At 47.3% G+C, this 16,019-nt stretch overlaps 1 protein-coding gene across 1 annotated transcript in view; it reads right to left on the bottom strand.

Annotated features, from left to right (window-relative positions):
• The window catches only part of zfyve26 (zinc finger, FYVE domain containing 26), a 153,602-nt gene that overhangs the window by 35,041 nt on the left and 102,542 nt on the right, over window positions 1–16,019 (bottom strand). The window contains 5 exon segments of the mRNA XM_065025938.1: window positions 1,533–1,680; window positions 3,231–3,451; window positions 7,217–7,353; window positions 7,956–7,984; window positions 12,150–12,295. Of these exon segments, the coding sequence (XP_064882010.1) occupies window positions 1,533–1,680; window positions 3,231–3,451; window positions 7,217–7,353; window positions 7,956–7,984; window positions 12,150–12,295 (681 nt within the window).

The raw sequence follows: 16,019 nt of genomic DNA, 5'->3' as shown, positions 1-16,019 counted from the left end.
ACCTACAGACAGAGAAGACCAGGTTGGGACTGAAAAACCTGTCTTAGAGGGACAGACAGACAGACAGACAGACAGACCTAACCTATAATAACCTAAAATTAGATGTTCAGACTTAAAACACACTTGTATTGCCTTCAAATGTGTCATATTTACTACTGTGAATAACCCCCTATACATGTCTCAATTGGGACAATATAGAGATTGACTGAGTGACTCTCCAGGTCTGCCTCACCTCCACAGCCAGCTGGTAGTACTCTGCCTCCAGTAGCTGGTTGCCTGACTCCAGGCCTGCCTCACCTCCACAGCTAGCTGGTAGTACTCTGCCTCCAGTAGCTAGTTGCCTGACTCTAGGCCTGCCTCACCTCCACAGCTAGCTGGTAGTACTCTGCCTCCAGTAGCTGGTTGCCTGACTCTAGGCCTGCCTCACCTCCACAGCTAGCTGGTAGTACTCTGCCTCCAGTAGCTAGTTGCCTGACTCTAGGCCTGCCTCACCTCCACAGCTAGCTGGTAGTACTCTGCCTCCAGTAGCTGGTTGCCTGACTCTAGGCCTGCCTCACCTCCACAGCTAGCTGGTAGTACTCTGCCTCCAGTAGCTGGTTGCCTGACTCTAGGCCTGCCTCACCTCCACAGCTAACTGGTAGTACTCTGCCTCCAGTAGCTGGTTGCCTGACTCTAGGCCTGCCTCACCTCCACAGCTAGCTGGTAGTACTCTGCCTCCAGTAGCTGGTTGCCTGACTCTAGGCCTGCCTCACCTCCACAGCTAGCTGGTAGTACTCTGCCTCCAGTAGCTGGTTGCCTGACTCTAGGCCTGCCTCACCTCCACAGCTAGCTGGTAGTACTCTGTCTCCAGTAGCTGGTTGCCTGACTCTAGGCCTGCCTCACCTCCACAGCTAGCTGGTAGTACTCTGCCTCCAGTAGCTGGTTGCCTGACTCTAGGCCTGCCTCACCTCCACAGCTAACTGGTAGTACTCTGCCTCCAGTAGCTGGTTGCCTGACTCTAGGCCTGCCTCACCTCCACAGCTAGCTGGTAGTACTCTGTCTCCAGTAGCTGGTTGCCTGACTCTAGGCCTGCCTCACCTCCACAGCTAGCTGGTAGTACTCTGCCTCCAGTAGCTGGTTGCCTGACTCTAGGCCTGCCTCACCTCCACAGCTAGCTGGTAGTACTCTGCCTCCAGTAGCTGGTTGCCTGACTCTAGGCCTGCCTCACCTCCACAGCTAGCTGGTAGTACTCTGTCTCCAGTAGCTGGTTGCCTGACTCTAGGCCTGCCTCACCTCCACAGCTAGCTGGTAGTACTCTGCCTCCAGTAGCTGGTTGCCTGACTCTAGGCCTGCCTCACCTCCACAGCTAGCTGGTAGTACTCTGCCTCCAGTAGCTGGTTGCCTGACTCTAGGCCTGCCTCACCTCCACAGCTAGCTGGTAGTACTCTGTCTCCAGTAGCTGGTTGCCTGACTCTAGGCCTGCCTCACCTCCACAGCTAGCTGGTAGTACTCTGCCTCCAGTAGCTGGTTGCCTGACTCTAGGCCTGCCTCACCTCCACAGCTAGCTGGTAGTACTCTGCCTCCAGTAGCTGGTTGCGTAGCCGTGTGACAGCAGCCGTCTCCAGGATGTCATCCAGACAGGGGATGTACTTGTAGTTGGCCGTTACCAGGATCTTCAGGACGTCTACTTTACTGATGTAGCTGGGGACAGAGGAAGAGAGAGATACAGACAGAGAGGGAGAGACAGAGACAGAGGGAGAGAGAGACAGAGACAGAGGGAGAGAGAGACAGAGGGAGAGAGAGACAGAGACAGAGGGAGAGAGAGACAGAGAGGGAGAGAGAGAGAGAGAGGGAGAGACAGAGACAGAGGGAGAGACAGAGGGAGAAACAGAGAGACAGAGAGGGAGAGAGAGAGAGAGAGAGAGAGAGATACATATATATCATTTCCAGATCCTATTTGGTGCTCATCTTTACCATTTGAGGTTAAGGCACATCGGGACATAATACATGATACCTGCTCTCACCTGTCACACAGGGCATTATGGTTACTGTAGTACTCTCACCTGTCACACAGGGCATTATGGTTACTGTAGTACTCTCACCTGTCACACAGGGCATTATGGTTACTGTAGTACTCTCACCTGTCACACAGGGCATTATGGTTACTGTAGTATTCTCACCTGTCACACAGGGCATTATGGTTACTGTAGTACTCTCACCTGTCACACAGGGCATTATGGTTACTGTAGTACTCTCACCTGTCACACAGGGCATTATGGTTACTGTAGTACTCTCACCTGTTACACAGGGCATTATGGTTACTGTAGTACTCTCACCTGTCACACAGGGCATTATGGTTACTGTAGTACTCTCACCTGTCACACAGGGCATTATGGTTACTGTAGTACTCTCACCTGTTACACAGGGCATTATGGTTACTGTAGTACTCTCACCTGTCACACAGGGCATTATGGGTACCATAGTACTCTCACCTGTCACACAGGGTATTATGGGTACCGTAGTACTCTCACCTGTCACACAGGGCATTATGGGTACCGTAGTACTCTCACCTGTCACACAGGGCATTATGGGTACCGTAGTAACTCTCACCTGTCACACAGGGCATTATGGGTATCGTAGTACCTCTCACCTGTCACACAGGGCATTATGGGTAATGTTGTACTCTCACCTGTCACACAGGGCATTATGGGTATCGTAGTACCTCTCCACCTGTCACACAGGGCATTATGGGTAATGTAGTACTCTCACCTGTCACACAGGGCCAGGTCCTGGTTGCGGGTACCGTAGTAACTCTCACCTGTCACACAGGGCATTATGGGTATCGTAGTACCTCTCACCTGTCACACAGGGCATTATGGGTAATGTTGTACTCTCACCTGTCACACAGGCTATTATGGGTAATGTAGTACTCTCACCTGTCACACAGGGCATTATGGGTACCGTAGTACTCTCACCTGTCACACAGGGCATTATGGGTACCGTAGTACTCTCACCTGTCACACAGGGCATTATGGGTACCGTAGTAACTCTCACCTGTCACACAGGGCATTATGGGTATCGTAGTACCTCTCACCTGTCACACAGGGCATTATGGGTAATGTTGTACTCTCACCTGTCACACAGGGCATTATGGGTAATGTAGTACTCTCACCTGTCACACAGGGCATTATGGGTACCGTAGTAACTCTCACCTGTTACACAGGGCATTATGGGTAATGTAGTACTCTCACCTGTCACACAGGGCCAGGTCCTGGCTGCGGCCCACCTTGACGAACATCAGTTTGGCGCTGAACAGAAGCTGGCGCATGACATCGGTGAGGAGGCGAGCGTCCACCTCGGGATTGGTTAGTTTACGGGACAGTGAGCGGCAGTGTCCAATTAGCTGGTGTCCACAGGCTGTCTGGTCGCTATGGAGGGACAGGATGGCCACACATAGAGACGCACTGGGAGCCTGGAGACAGGGACAGAGGTCAAACTGAGATCCTGGAGACAGGGACAGAGGCCAAACTGAGAGCCTGGAGACAGGGACAGAGGTCAAACTGAGAGCCTGGAGACAGGGACAGAGGTCAAACTGAGAGCCCGGAGACAGGGACAGAGGTCAAACTGAGAGCCTAGAGACAGGGACAGAGGTCAAACTGGGAACCTGGAGACAGGGACAGAGGTCAAACTGGGAACCTGGAGACAGGGACAGAGGTCAAACTGGGAACCTGGAGACAGGGACAGAGGTCAAACTGGGAACCTGGAGACAGGGACAGAGGTCAAACTGACAGGTTAAACTGAGAGCCTGGAGACAGGGACAGAGGTCAAACTGGGAACCTGGAGACAGGGACAGAGGTCAAACTGAGAGCCTGGAGACAGGGACAGAGGTCAAACTGAGAACCTGGAGACATGGACAGAGGCCAAACTGGGAACCTGGAGACAGGGACAGAGGCCAAACTGGGAACCTGGAGACAGGGACAGAGGCCAAACTGGGAACCTGGAGACAGGGACAGAGGTCAAACTGGCACGTCAAACTGAGAGCCTGGAAACTGAGACAGATGTCAAACTGACAGGTTAAACTGAGAGCCTGGAGACAGGGACAGAGGTCAAACTGGGAACCTGGAGACAGGGACAGAGGTCAAACTGGGAACCTGGAGACAGGGACAGAGGTCAAACTGGGAACCTGGAGACAGGGACAGAGGTCAAACTGGGAACCTGGAGACAGGGACAGAGGTCAAACTGGGAACCTGGAGACAGGGACAGAGGTCAAACTGGGAGCCTGGAGACAGGGACAGAGGTCAAACTGGGAGCCTGGAGACAGGGACAGAGGTCAAACTGGGAACCTGGAGACAGGGACAGAGGTCAAACTGAGAGCCTGGAGACAGGGACAGAGGTCAAACTGGGAACCTGGAGTCATGGACAGAGGCCAAACTGGGAACCTGGAGACAGGGACAGAGGTCAAACTGGCACGTCAAACTGAGAGCCTGGAAACAGGGACAGAGGTCAAACTGACAGGTTAAACTGAGAGCCTGGAGACAGGGACAGAGGTCAAACTGACAGGTTAAACTGGGAGCCTGGAGACAGGGACAGAGTTCAAACTGAGAGCCTGGAGACAGGGACAGAGGTCAAACTGAGAGCCTGGACACAGGGACAGAGGTCAAACTGAGAGCCTGGACACAGGGACAGAGGTCAAACTGAGAGCCTGGAGACAGGGACAGAGGTCAAACTGGGAACCTGGAGACAGGGACAGAGGTCAAACTGGGAACCTGGAGACAGGGACAGAGGTCAAACTGGGAGCCTGGAGACAGGGACAGAGGTCAAACTGAGAGCCTGGAGACAGGGACAGAGGTCAAACTGGGAACCTGGAGACAGGGACAGAGGTCAAACTGGGAGCCTGGAGACAGGGACAGAGGTCAAACTGAGAGCCTGGAGACAGGGACAGAGGTCAAACTGGGAACCTGGAGACAGGGACAGAAGTCAAAATAAAATATAAAAAACGAAAATAGTAACACAATATAATAACAATAATGAGGTACCGAGTCACTGGGGTACGAGGTAGTTGGGGTACGAGGTAGTTGAGGTAATATGTACATGTAGGTTTGGTTCGGTGATTGATTGAGGTAATATATACATGTAGGTTTGGTTCGGTGATTGATTGCGGTAATATGTACATGTAGGTTCGGTTCGGTGATTGATTGAGGTAATATATACATGTAGGTTCGGTTCGGTGATTGATTGAGGTAATATATACATGTAGGTTTGGTTAGGTGATTGATTGCGGTAATATGTACATGCAGGTTTGGTTCGGTGATTAATTGAGGTAATATATACATGTAGGTTCGGTTCGGTGATTGATTGAGGTAATATATACATGTAGGTTTGGTTAGGTGATTGATTGCGGTAATATGTACATGTAGGTAGGGGGTGAAATTAAATGTTCAGGGTCTTATGGCTTTAAAAAAATATTTAACCTTCATTTAACTAGGCAAGTCAGTTAAGAACAAATTCTTATTTACAATGACGGCCTACCGGGGAACAGTGGGTTAACTGCCTTGTTCAGGGGCAGAACGATAGATTTTTACCTTGTCAGCTCAGGGATTCGATCTTGCAACCATTCGGTTACTGGCCCAATGCTCTAACCACTAGGCGACCTGCCGCCTCGGCTTTTGGGGTAGAAGCTGTTCAGAAGCCTTTTGGTCCCCGACTTGGCACTCCGGTACCGCTTGCCGTGCGTTAGCAGAAAGAACAGACTGACTTGGCACTCCGGTACCGCTTGCCGTGTGGTAGCAGAGAGAACAAACTGACTTGGCACTCCGGTACCGCTTGCCGTGCGGTAGCAGAGAGAACAAACTGACTTGGCACTCACCGCTATATTCCCTTGGCGGTAGCAGAGAGAACAAACTGACTTGGCACTCCGGTACCGCTTGCCGTGCGGTAGCAGAGAGAACAAACTGACTTGGCACTCCGGTACCGCTTGCCGTGCGGTAGCAGAGAGAACAAACTGACTTGGCACTCCGGTACCGCTTGCCGTGCGGTAGCAGAAAGAACAGACTGACTTGGCACTCCGGTACCGCTTGCCGTGCGGTAGCAGAGAGAACAAACTGACTTGGCACTCCAGTAGCAGAAAGAACAGACTGACTTGGCACTCCGGTACCGCTTGCCGTGCGGTAGCAAAGAGAACAAACTGACTTGGGTGGCTGAATTCTTTGGAAACTTCTCTGACACCGGCTGGTATAGAGGTCCTGGATGGCAGGGAGCTCAGCCCCAGTGATGTACTGGGCCGTACACACTAGCTCTGTAGCGCCTTGCGGACAGATGCCAAGCAGTAGCCAAACCAAATGATTTTGCAACCAGTCAAGATCCTGTCAACTGTAGAACTTTCTGAGGATCTGATGGCACATGCCAAATCTTTTCGGCCTCTTGAGGGGGAAGAGGCGTTGTCGTGTTCTCTTCACGACTGTGTTGGAGTGTTTGGACCGTGGTAGGTCCTTAAGCGATGTGGTCCGGCTCCACTGCAGCTCTGTCGATCTCAATGGGGGCGTGCTCAGCCCTCCTTTTTCCTGTTGTCCACCGATAATCTCCTTTGTCTTGCTCACGTTGAGGGAGAGGTTGGTGTCCTGGCAGAGACCACACTGCCAGGTCTCTGACCTCCTCCCTATAGGCTGTCTCATCGTTGTCGGTGATCAGGCCTACAACTTTTGTGTCGTCAACCAACTTAATGATGGTGTTCGAGTCGTGCTTGGCCACGCAGTCGTGGGTGAACAGGGAGTACAGGAGGGGACTAAGCACGCACCCATGGGGAGCTCCAATGTTGATGATCAGCGTGGGAGATGTGTTGCTACCTCCGCTCACCACCTGGGGGCGGCCCGTCAGATAGTCCAGGATCCAGTTGCAGAGGGAGGGGTTTAGTCCCAGGGTCCTTAGCTTAGTGATGAGCTTTGAGGGCACTATGGTGTTGAGCACTGAGCTGTAGTCATGCATTCTCACATAGGTGTTCCTTTTGTCCAGGTGGGAAAGGGCAGTGTGGAGTGCAATAGAGAATGCATCACCTGTGGATCTGTTGGTGCGGTATGCAAAATGGAGTGGGTCTAAGGGTTTCTGGGATAATGGTGTTGATGTGAGCCATGACCAGCCTTTCAAAGCACTTCATGGCTACAGATGTGAGTGCTACGGGTCGGTAGTCGTTTAGGCAGGTTACCTTAGTGTTCTTGTTGTCTGTAGTTATAATTTAACTGACCTGTTCATAGTAGAAATCTGTCTGTAGTTGCAGGTTGTCTGTAGGGTTGGTGCTGAGGTGAAACTGACGGTGAGTGACCTCTGGCAGGTGAAGCATTGAATCTAACACTCCCTCTGTCGACATAGGACTACCTGCAACTGGGTCAGGGTGAGAGGGGGGACAGGGAGGAAGACGAGGAGTGAGAGGGAGGGGGGAGAGAAAGGGAGGAGAAGAGGGGAGAGACAGGAAGAGGAGAGAGAGGGAGAGAGGGGAAGAGGAGAGAGGGGAAGAGGAGAGAGGGAAGAGGGGAAGAGGAGAGAGGGGAAGAGGAGAGAGGGAGGGAGGGGAAGAGGAGAGAGGGAGGGAGGGGAAGAGGAGAGAGGGAGGGAGGGGAAGAGGGGAGAGGGAGGGGAAGAGGGGAGAGCGAGAGAAAGAGGGGAGAGAGAGAGAGGAAGAGGGGAGAGAGAGAGAGGAAGAGGGTAGAGAGAGAGGAAGAGGGGAGAGAGAGAGAGAGAGGAAGAAGGGAGAGACAGAGGAAGATGGGGAGAGAAGGGAAGAGCGAGAGCGAGTCACGCACTATCCAAGGACTACAAATTGTGCTAAGCTAACCGGCTAGTTAAATCTGGGACATTTACAGAATGTTGATCAATGTGCATTGTTCCCATGTCAAATAAACCTTAACTTTACAGTAGCTGAAGACACAGTTGCCTTATGAAGACATTTCATACTAACTGTTATGAAATATGATAGCGCCCTTTACCTTCAGCTTGTTCCAGCGTCTCATCAGAACTGGGATTAAACAAACAAAATAGAAAAATCAGTGACATGTTACCTTGGGGTCAATATACAGAGATTGTGATATATTCCCTTGGGGTCAATATACAGAGATTGTGATATATTACCTTGGGGTCAATATACAGAGATTGTGATATATTCCCTTGGGGTCAATGTACAGAGATTGTGATATATTACCTTGGGGTCAGAGATTGTGATATATTCCTTGGGGTCAATATACAGAGATTGTGATATATTCCCTTGGGGTCAATATACAGAGATTGTGATATATTCCCTTGGGGTCAATATACAGAGATTGTGACATGTTACCTTGGGGTCAATATACAGAGATTGTGACATGTTACCTTGGGGTCAATATACAGAGATTGTGACATGTTACTTTGGGGTCAATATACAGAGATTGACAGAGATTGTGATATATTCCTTGGGGTCAATATACAGAGATTGTGATATATTCCTTGGGGTCAATATACAGAGATTGTGACATACCTTGGGGTCAATATACAGAGATTGTGACATCAATATACAGAGATTGTGACATGTTACCTTGGGGTCAATATACAGAGATTGTGACATGTTACCTTGGGGTCAATGTACAGAGATTGTGATATATTCCCTTGGGGTCAATGTACAGAGATTGTGACATATTCCCTTGGGGTCAATGTACAGAGATTGTGATATATTCCCTTGGGGTCAATGTACAGAGATTGTGACATATTCCCTTGGGGTCAATGTACAGAGATTGTGATATATTCCCTTGGGGTCAATGTACAGAGATTGTGACATATTCCCTTGGGGTCAATGTACAGAGATTGTGACATGTTACCTTGGGGTCAATATACAGAGATTGTGATATATTCCCTTGGGGTCAATATACAGAGATTGTGATATATTCCCTTGGGGTCAATATACAGAGATTGTGATATATTCCTTGGGGTCAATATACAGAGATTGTGAATGTACAGAGATATATTACCCTTGGGGTCAATATACAGAGATTGTGATATATTACCTTGGGGTCAATATACAGAGATTGTGATATATTCCCTTGGGGTCAATATACAGAGATTGTGATTGGGGTCAATATACAGAGATTGTGATATTCCCTTGGGGTCAATATACAGAGATTGTGATATGTTACCTTGGGGTCAATGTACAGAGATTGTGATATATTCCCTTGGGGTCAATATACAGGTCAATATACAGAGATTGTGATATATTACCTTGGGGTCAATATACAGAGATTGTGAATATACAGAGATTGTGATATGTTACCTTGGGGTCAATATACAGAGATTGTGATATATTACCTTGGGGTCAATATACAGAGATTGTGATATGTTACTTGGGGTCAATGTACAGGGTCAATAATATACAGAGATTGTGATATATTTACCTTGGGGTCAATATACAGAGATTGTGATATATTCCCTTGGGGTCAATTGTGATATATTCCTTGGGGTCAGAGATTGTGATATATTCCCTTGGGGTCAATATACAGAGATTGTGATATATTCCCTTGGGGTCAATGAGATTGTGATTATTCCCTTGGGGTCAATATACAGAGATTGTGATATATTACAATATACAGAGATTGTGGGTCAATATACAGAGATTGTGATATATTCCCTTGGGGTCAATATACAGAGATTGTGATATATTACCTTGGGGTCAATATACAGAGATTGTGATATATTCCCTTGGGGTCAATGTACAGAGATTGTGACATGTTACCTTGGGGTCAATATATATATTACCTTGGGGTCAATGTAGAGATTGTGACATGTTACCTGGGGTCAATATACAGAGATTGTGATATATTCCTTGGGGTCAATATACAGAGATTGTGATATATTCCAATTGGGGTCAATATACAGAGATTGTGATATATTCCTTGGGGTCAATATACAGAGATTGTGATATATTCCCTTGGGGTCAATATTGTGATAGAGATTCAATGTACAGAGATTGTGATATATTCCCTTGGGGTCAATATACAGAGATTGTGATATATTCCATATTACCTTGGGGTCAATATACAGAGATTGTGATATGTTACCTTGGGGTCAATGTACAGAGATTGTGATATATTCCCTTGGGGTCAATGTACAGAGATTGTGACATATTCCCTTGGGGTCAATATACAGAGATTGTGACATGTTACCTTGGGGTCAATATACAGAGATTGTGACATATTACCTTGGGGTCAATATACAGAGATTGTGACATGTTACCTTGGGGTCAATATACAGAGATTGTGATATATTCCCTTGGGGTCAATATACAGAGATTGTGATATATTCCCTTGGGGTCAATATACAGAGATTGTGATATATTCCCTTGGGGTCAATATACAGAGATTGTGACATGTTACCTTGGGGTCAATATACAGAGATTGTGATATATTACTTGGGGTCAATATACAGAGATTGTGATATATTCCCTTGGGGTCAATATACAGAGATTGTGATATATTCCTTGGGGTCAATATACAGAGATTGTGATTATTCCCTTGGGGTGATTGTGATATGTTACCTTGGGGTCAATGTACAGAGATTGTGATATATTCCCTTGGGGTCAATATACAGAGATTGTGACATGTTACCTTGGGGTCAATATACAGAGATTGTGACATGTTACCTTGGGGTCAATATACAGAGATTGTGATATATTACTTTGGGGTCAATATACAGAGATTGTGATATATTCCCTTGGGGTCAATATACAGAGATTGTGATATATTCCCTTGGGGTCAATATACAGAGATTGTGATATTCCCTTGGGGTCAATATACAGAGATTGTGATATATTCCCTTGGGGTCAATATACAGAGATTGTGACATGTTGTGATATATTCCCTTGGGGTCAATATACAGAGATTGTGATATGTTACCTTTACCTTGGGGTCAATATACAGAGATTGTGATATATTACCTTGGGGTCAATATACAGAGATTGTGATATATTACTTTGGGGTCAATATACAGAGATTGTGATATATTCCTTGGGGTCAATTGAGATTGTGATATATTCCCTTGGGGTCAATATACAGAGATTGTGATATATTCCCTTGGGGTCAATATACAGAGATTGTGATATGTTACCTTGGGGTCAATGTACAGAGATTGTGATATATTCCCTTGGGGTCAATATACAGAGATTGTGATATATTCCCTTGGGGTCAATATACAGAGATTGTGATATATTCCCTTGGGGTCAATATACAGAGATTGTGATATGTTACCTTGGGGTCAATGTACAGAGATTGTGATATATTCCTTGGGGTCAATATACAGAGATTGTGATATGTTATATTCCTTGGGGTCAATATACAGAGATTGTGATATGTTATTCCCTTGGATATATTCCTTGGGGTCAATATACAGAGATTGTGATATATTCCCTTGGGGTCAATATACAGAGATTGTGATATGTTATTCCAATTGGATTGGTCAATATACAGAGATTGTGATATGTTACCTTGGGGTCAATGTACAGAGATTGTGATATATTCCCTTGGGGTCAATATACAGAGATTGTGAGATTGTGATATATTCCCTTGGGGTCAATATACAGAGATTGTGATATATTCCCTTGGGGTCAATATACAGAGATTGTGATATGTTACCTTGGGGTCAATGTACAGAGATTGTGATATATTCCCTTGGGGTCAATATACAGAGATTGTGATATATTCCCTTGGGGTCAATATACAGAGATTGTGATATATTCCCTTGGGGTCAATATACAGAGATTGTGATATATTCCCTTGGGGTCAATATACAGAGATTGTGATATGTTACCTTGGGGTCAATGTACAGAGATTGTGATATATTCCCTTGGGGTCAATATACAGAGATTGTGATATATTCCCTTGGGGTCAATATACAGAGATTGTGATATGTTACCTTGGGGTCAATGTACAGAGATTGTGATATATTCCCTTGGGGTCAATATACAGAGATTGTGATATGTTACCTTGGGGTCAATATACAGAGATTGTGACATGTTACCTTGGGGTCAATATACAGAGATTGTGATATATTACTTTGGGGTCAATATACAGAGATTGTGATATGTTACCTTGGATTAATATAGAGAGATCGTGAATAAAGCAGTGTGTAGGTTTTTACTGCCAGTAGGGTCTTAACGGTCTTACTCTGGATGGAAGTAGCTGTAACACTGGTCACACACGCGCACTTCCTCCTCCTCCTCCTCAGTGCAGCCCTCTACCGCCATCTTGTGGTCGGAGCAGGCATGGCACACCAGACGACCACACCTCCTGCAGTGGTGACGCCTGTTGAACTGAGGAGGACAATAGGATGGAGTGGAGAGTCACTTTCACGCAACAAATCATGAGCCGGTTCACCCAACACAGATGAAGTCTATTCCTGTACTGAACACCAATGAGCAGCCTTAATCTGTCTGTGGGACACCAATGAGCAGCCTTAATCTGTGTGTGGGACACCAATGAGCAGCCTTAATCTGTCTGTGGGACACCAATGAGCAGCCTTAATCTGTGTGTGGGAAACCAATGAGCAGCCTTAATCTGTGTGTGGGAAACCAATGAGCAGCCTTAATCTGTGTGTGGGAAACCAATGAGCAGCCTTAATCTGTGTGTGGGAAACCAATGAGCAGCCTTAATCTGTGTGTGGGACACCAATGAGCAGCCTTAATCTGTGTGTGGGACACCAATGAGCAGCCTTAATCTGTCTGTGGGAAACCAATGAGCAGCCTTAATCTGTGTGTGGGAAACCAATGAGCAGCCTTAATCTGTGTGTGGGAAACCAATGAGCAGCCTTAATCTGTGTGTGGGACACCAATGAGCAGCCTTAATCTGTGTGTGGGACACCAATGAGCAGCCTTAATCTGTCTGTGGGAAACCAATGAGCAGCCTTAATCTGTGTGTGGGAAACCAATGAGCAGCCTTAACCTGTGTGTGGGAAACCAATGAGCAGCCTTAATCTGTGTGTGGGAAACCAATGAGCAGCCTTAATCTGTGTGTGGGAAACCAATGAGCAGCCTTAACCTGTGTGTGGGAAACCAATGCCACCATTTTCTCTTTGTAGGAGCCATTCACTGTCTGCCACTCACTCACTCATTTAGTGTCCACCACTCACTCACTCACTCACTCATTTAGTGTCCACCACTCACTCACTCACTCATTTAGTGTCCACCACTCGCTCACTCATTTAGTGTCCACCACTCGCTCATTCATTTAGTGTCCACCACTCACTCACTCATTTAGTGTCCACCACTCACTCACTCATTAGTGTCCACCACTCACTCACTCATTAGTGTCCACCACTCACTCACTCATTTAGTGTCCACCACTCACTCACTCATTAGTGTCCACCACTCACTCACTCACTCACTCATTTAGTGTCCACCACTCACTCACTCACTCATTAGTGTCCACCACTCACTCACTCACTCATTTAGTGTCCACCGCTCACTCACTCATTTAGTGTCCACCGCTCACTCACTCATTTAGTGTCCACCGCTCACTCACTCATTTAGTGTCCACCGCTCACTCACTCATTTAGTGTCCACCGCTCACTCACTCATTTAGTGTCCACCGCTCACTCACTCATTTAGTGTCCACCGCTCACTCACTCATTTAGTGTCCACCACTCACTGACTCATTTAGTGTCCACCACTCACTCACTGACTCATTTAGTGTCCACCGCTCACTCACTCATTTAGTGTCCACCACTCACTCACTCATTTAGTGTCCACCACTCACTCACTCACTCATTAGTGTCCACCACTCACTCACTCACTCATTAGTGTCCACCACTCACTCACTCATTAGTGTCCACCACTCACTCACTCATTTAGTGTCCACCACTCACTCACTCACTCACTCATTAGTGTCCACCACTCACTCACTCACTCATTTAGTGTCCACCACTCACTCACTCACTCATTTAGTGTCCACCACTCACTCACTCACTCATTTAGTGTCCACCGCTCACTCACTCATTTAGTGTCCACCGTTCACTCACTCATTTAGTGTCCACCGTTCACTCACTCATTTAGTGTCCACCGCTCACTCACTCATTAGTGTCCACCGCTCACTCACTCATTAGTGTCCACCGCTCACTCACTCATTTAGTGTCCACAACTCACTCACTCACTCATTTAGTGTCCACAACTCACTCACTCACTCATTTAGTGTCCACCACTCACTCACTCATTTAGTGTCCACCGCTCACTCACTCATTTAGTGTCCACCGCTCACTCACTCATTTAGTGTCCACCACTCACTCACTCATTTAGTGTCCACCACTCACTCACTCATTTAGTGTCCACCGCTCACTCACTCACTCATTTAGTGTCCACCACTCACTCACTCACTCATTTAGTGTCCACCACTCACTCACTCACTCATTTAGTGTCCACCGCTCACTCACTCATTTAGTGTCCACCGCTCACTCACTCATTTAGTGTCCACCGCTCACTCACTCATTTAGTGTCCACCACTCACTCACTCACTCATTAGTGTCCACCACTCACTCACTCATTAGTGTCCACCACTCACTCACTCACTCACTCACTCATTTAGTGTCCACAACTCACTCACTCACTCATTTAGTGTCCACCGCTCACTCACTCATTTAGTGTCCACCACTCACTCACTCACTCATTTAGTGTCCACCACTCACTCACTCACTCACTCATTAGTGTCCACCGTTCACTCACTCATTTAGTGTCCACCGCTCACTCACTCATTTAGTGTCCACCGCTCACTCACTCATTTAGTGTCCACCGCTCACTCACTCATTAGTGTCCACCGCTCACTCACTCATTAGTGTCCACAACTCACTCACTCATTTAGTGTCCACAACTCACTCACTCACTCATTTAGTGTCCACAACTCACTCACTCACTCATTTAGTGTCCACCACTCACTCACTCATTTAGTGTCCACCACTCACTCACTCATTTAGTGTCCACCGCTCACTCACTCATTTAGTGTCCACCGCTCACTCACTCATTTAGTGTCCACCGCTCACTCACTCATTAGTGTCCACCGCTCACTCACTCATTTAGTGTCCACCGCTCACTCACTCATTTAGTGTCCACCGCTCACTCACTCATTTAGTGTCCACCGCTCACTCACTCATTTAGTGTCCACCGCTCACTCACTCATTTAGTGTCCACCGCTCACTCACTCATTTAGTGTCCACCGCTCACTCACTCATTTAGTGTCCACCGCTCACTCACTCATTTAGTGTCCACCGCTCACTCACTCATTTAGTGTCCACCGCTCACTCACTCATTTAGTGTCCACCGCTCACTCACTCATTTAGTGTCCACCGCTCACTCACTCATTTAGTGTCCACCGCTCACTCACTCATTTAGTGTCCACCACTCACTCACTCACTCATTTAGTGTCCACCACTCACTCACTCACTCATTTAGTGTCCACCACTCACTCACTCATTTAGTGTCCACCACTCACTCATTAGTGTCCACCACTCACTCACTGACTCATTTAGTGTCCACCACTCACTCACTCATTTAGTGTCCACCACTCACTCATTTAGTGTCCACCACTCACTCACTCACTCATTTAGTGTCCACCGCTCACTCACTCAGTTAGTGTCCACCACTCACTCACTCATTAGTGTCCACCACTCACTCACTCATTTAGTGTCCACCACTCACTCACTCATTTAGTGTCCACCGCTCACTCACTCATTAGTGTCCACCACTCACTCACTCATTTAGTGTCCACCACTCACTCACTCATTTAGTGTCCACCACTCACTCACTCATTTAGTGTTCACCGCTCACTCACTCATTTAGTGTCCACCACTCACTCACTCATTTAGTGTCCACCACTCACTCACTCATTTAGTGTTCACCGCTCACTCACTCATTTAGTGTCCACCGCTCACTCACTCATTAGTGTCCACCACTCACTCACTCATTTAGTGTCCACCACTCACTCATTAGTGTCCACCACTCACTCACTCATTTAGTGTCCACCACTCACTCACTCACTCATTTAGTGTCCACC

The sequence above is a fragment of the Oncorhynchus nerka genome, linkage group LG12 (genome assembly GCF_034236695.1).
Source record: "Oncorhynchus nerka isolate Pitt River linkage group LG12, Oner_Uvic_2.0, whole genome shotgun sequence".
Lineage (NCBI taxonomy): Eukaryota > Metazoa > Chordata > Actinopteri > Salmoniformes > Salmonidae > Oncorhynchus > Oncorhynchus nerka.
This window is presented reverse-complemented; position numbering and strand designations above follow the sequence as displayed.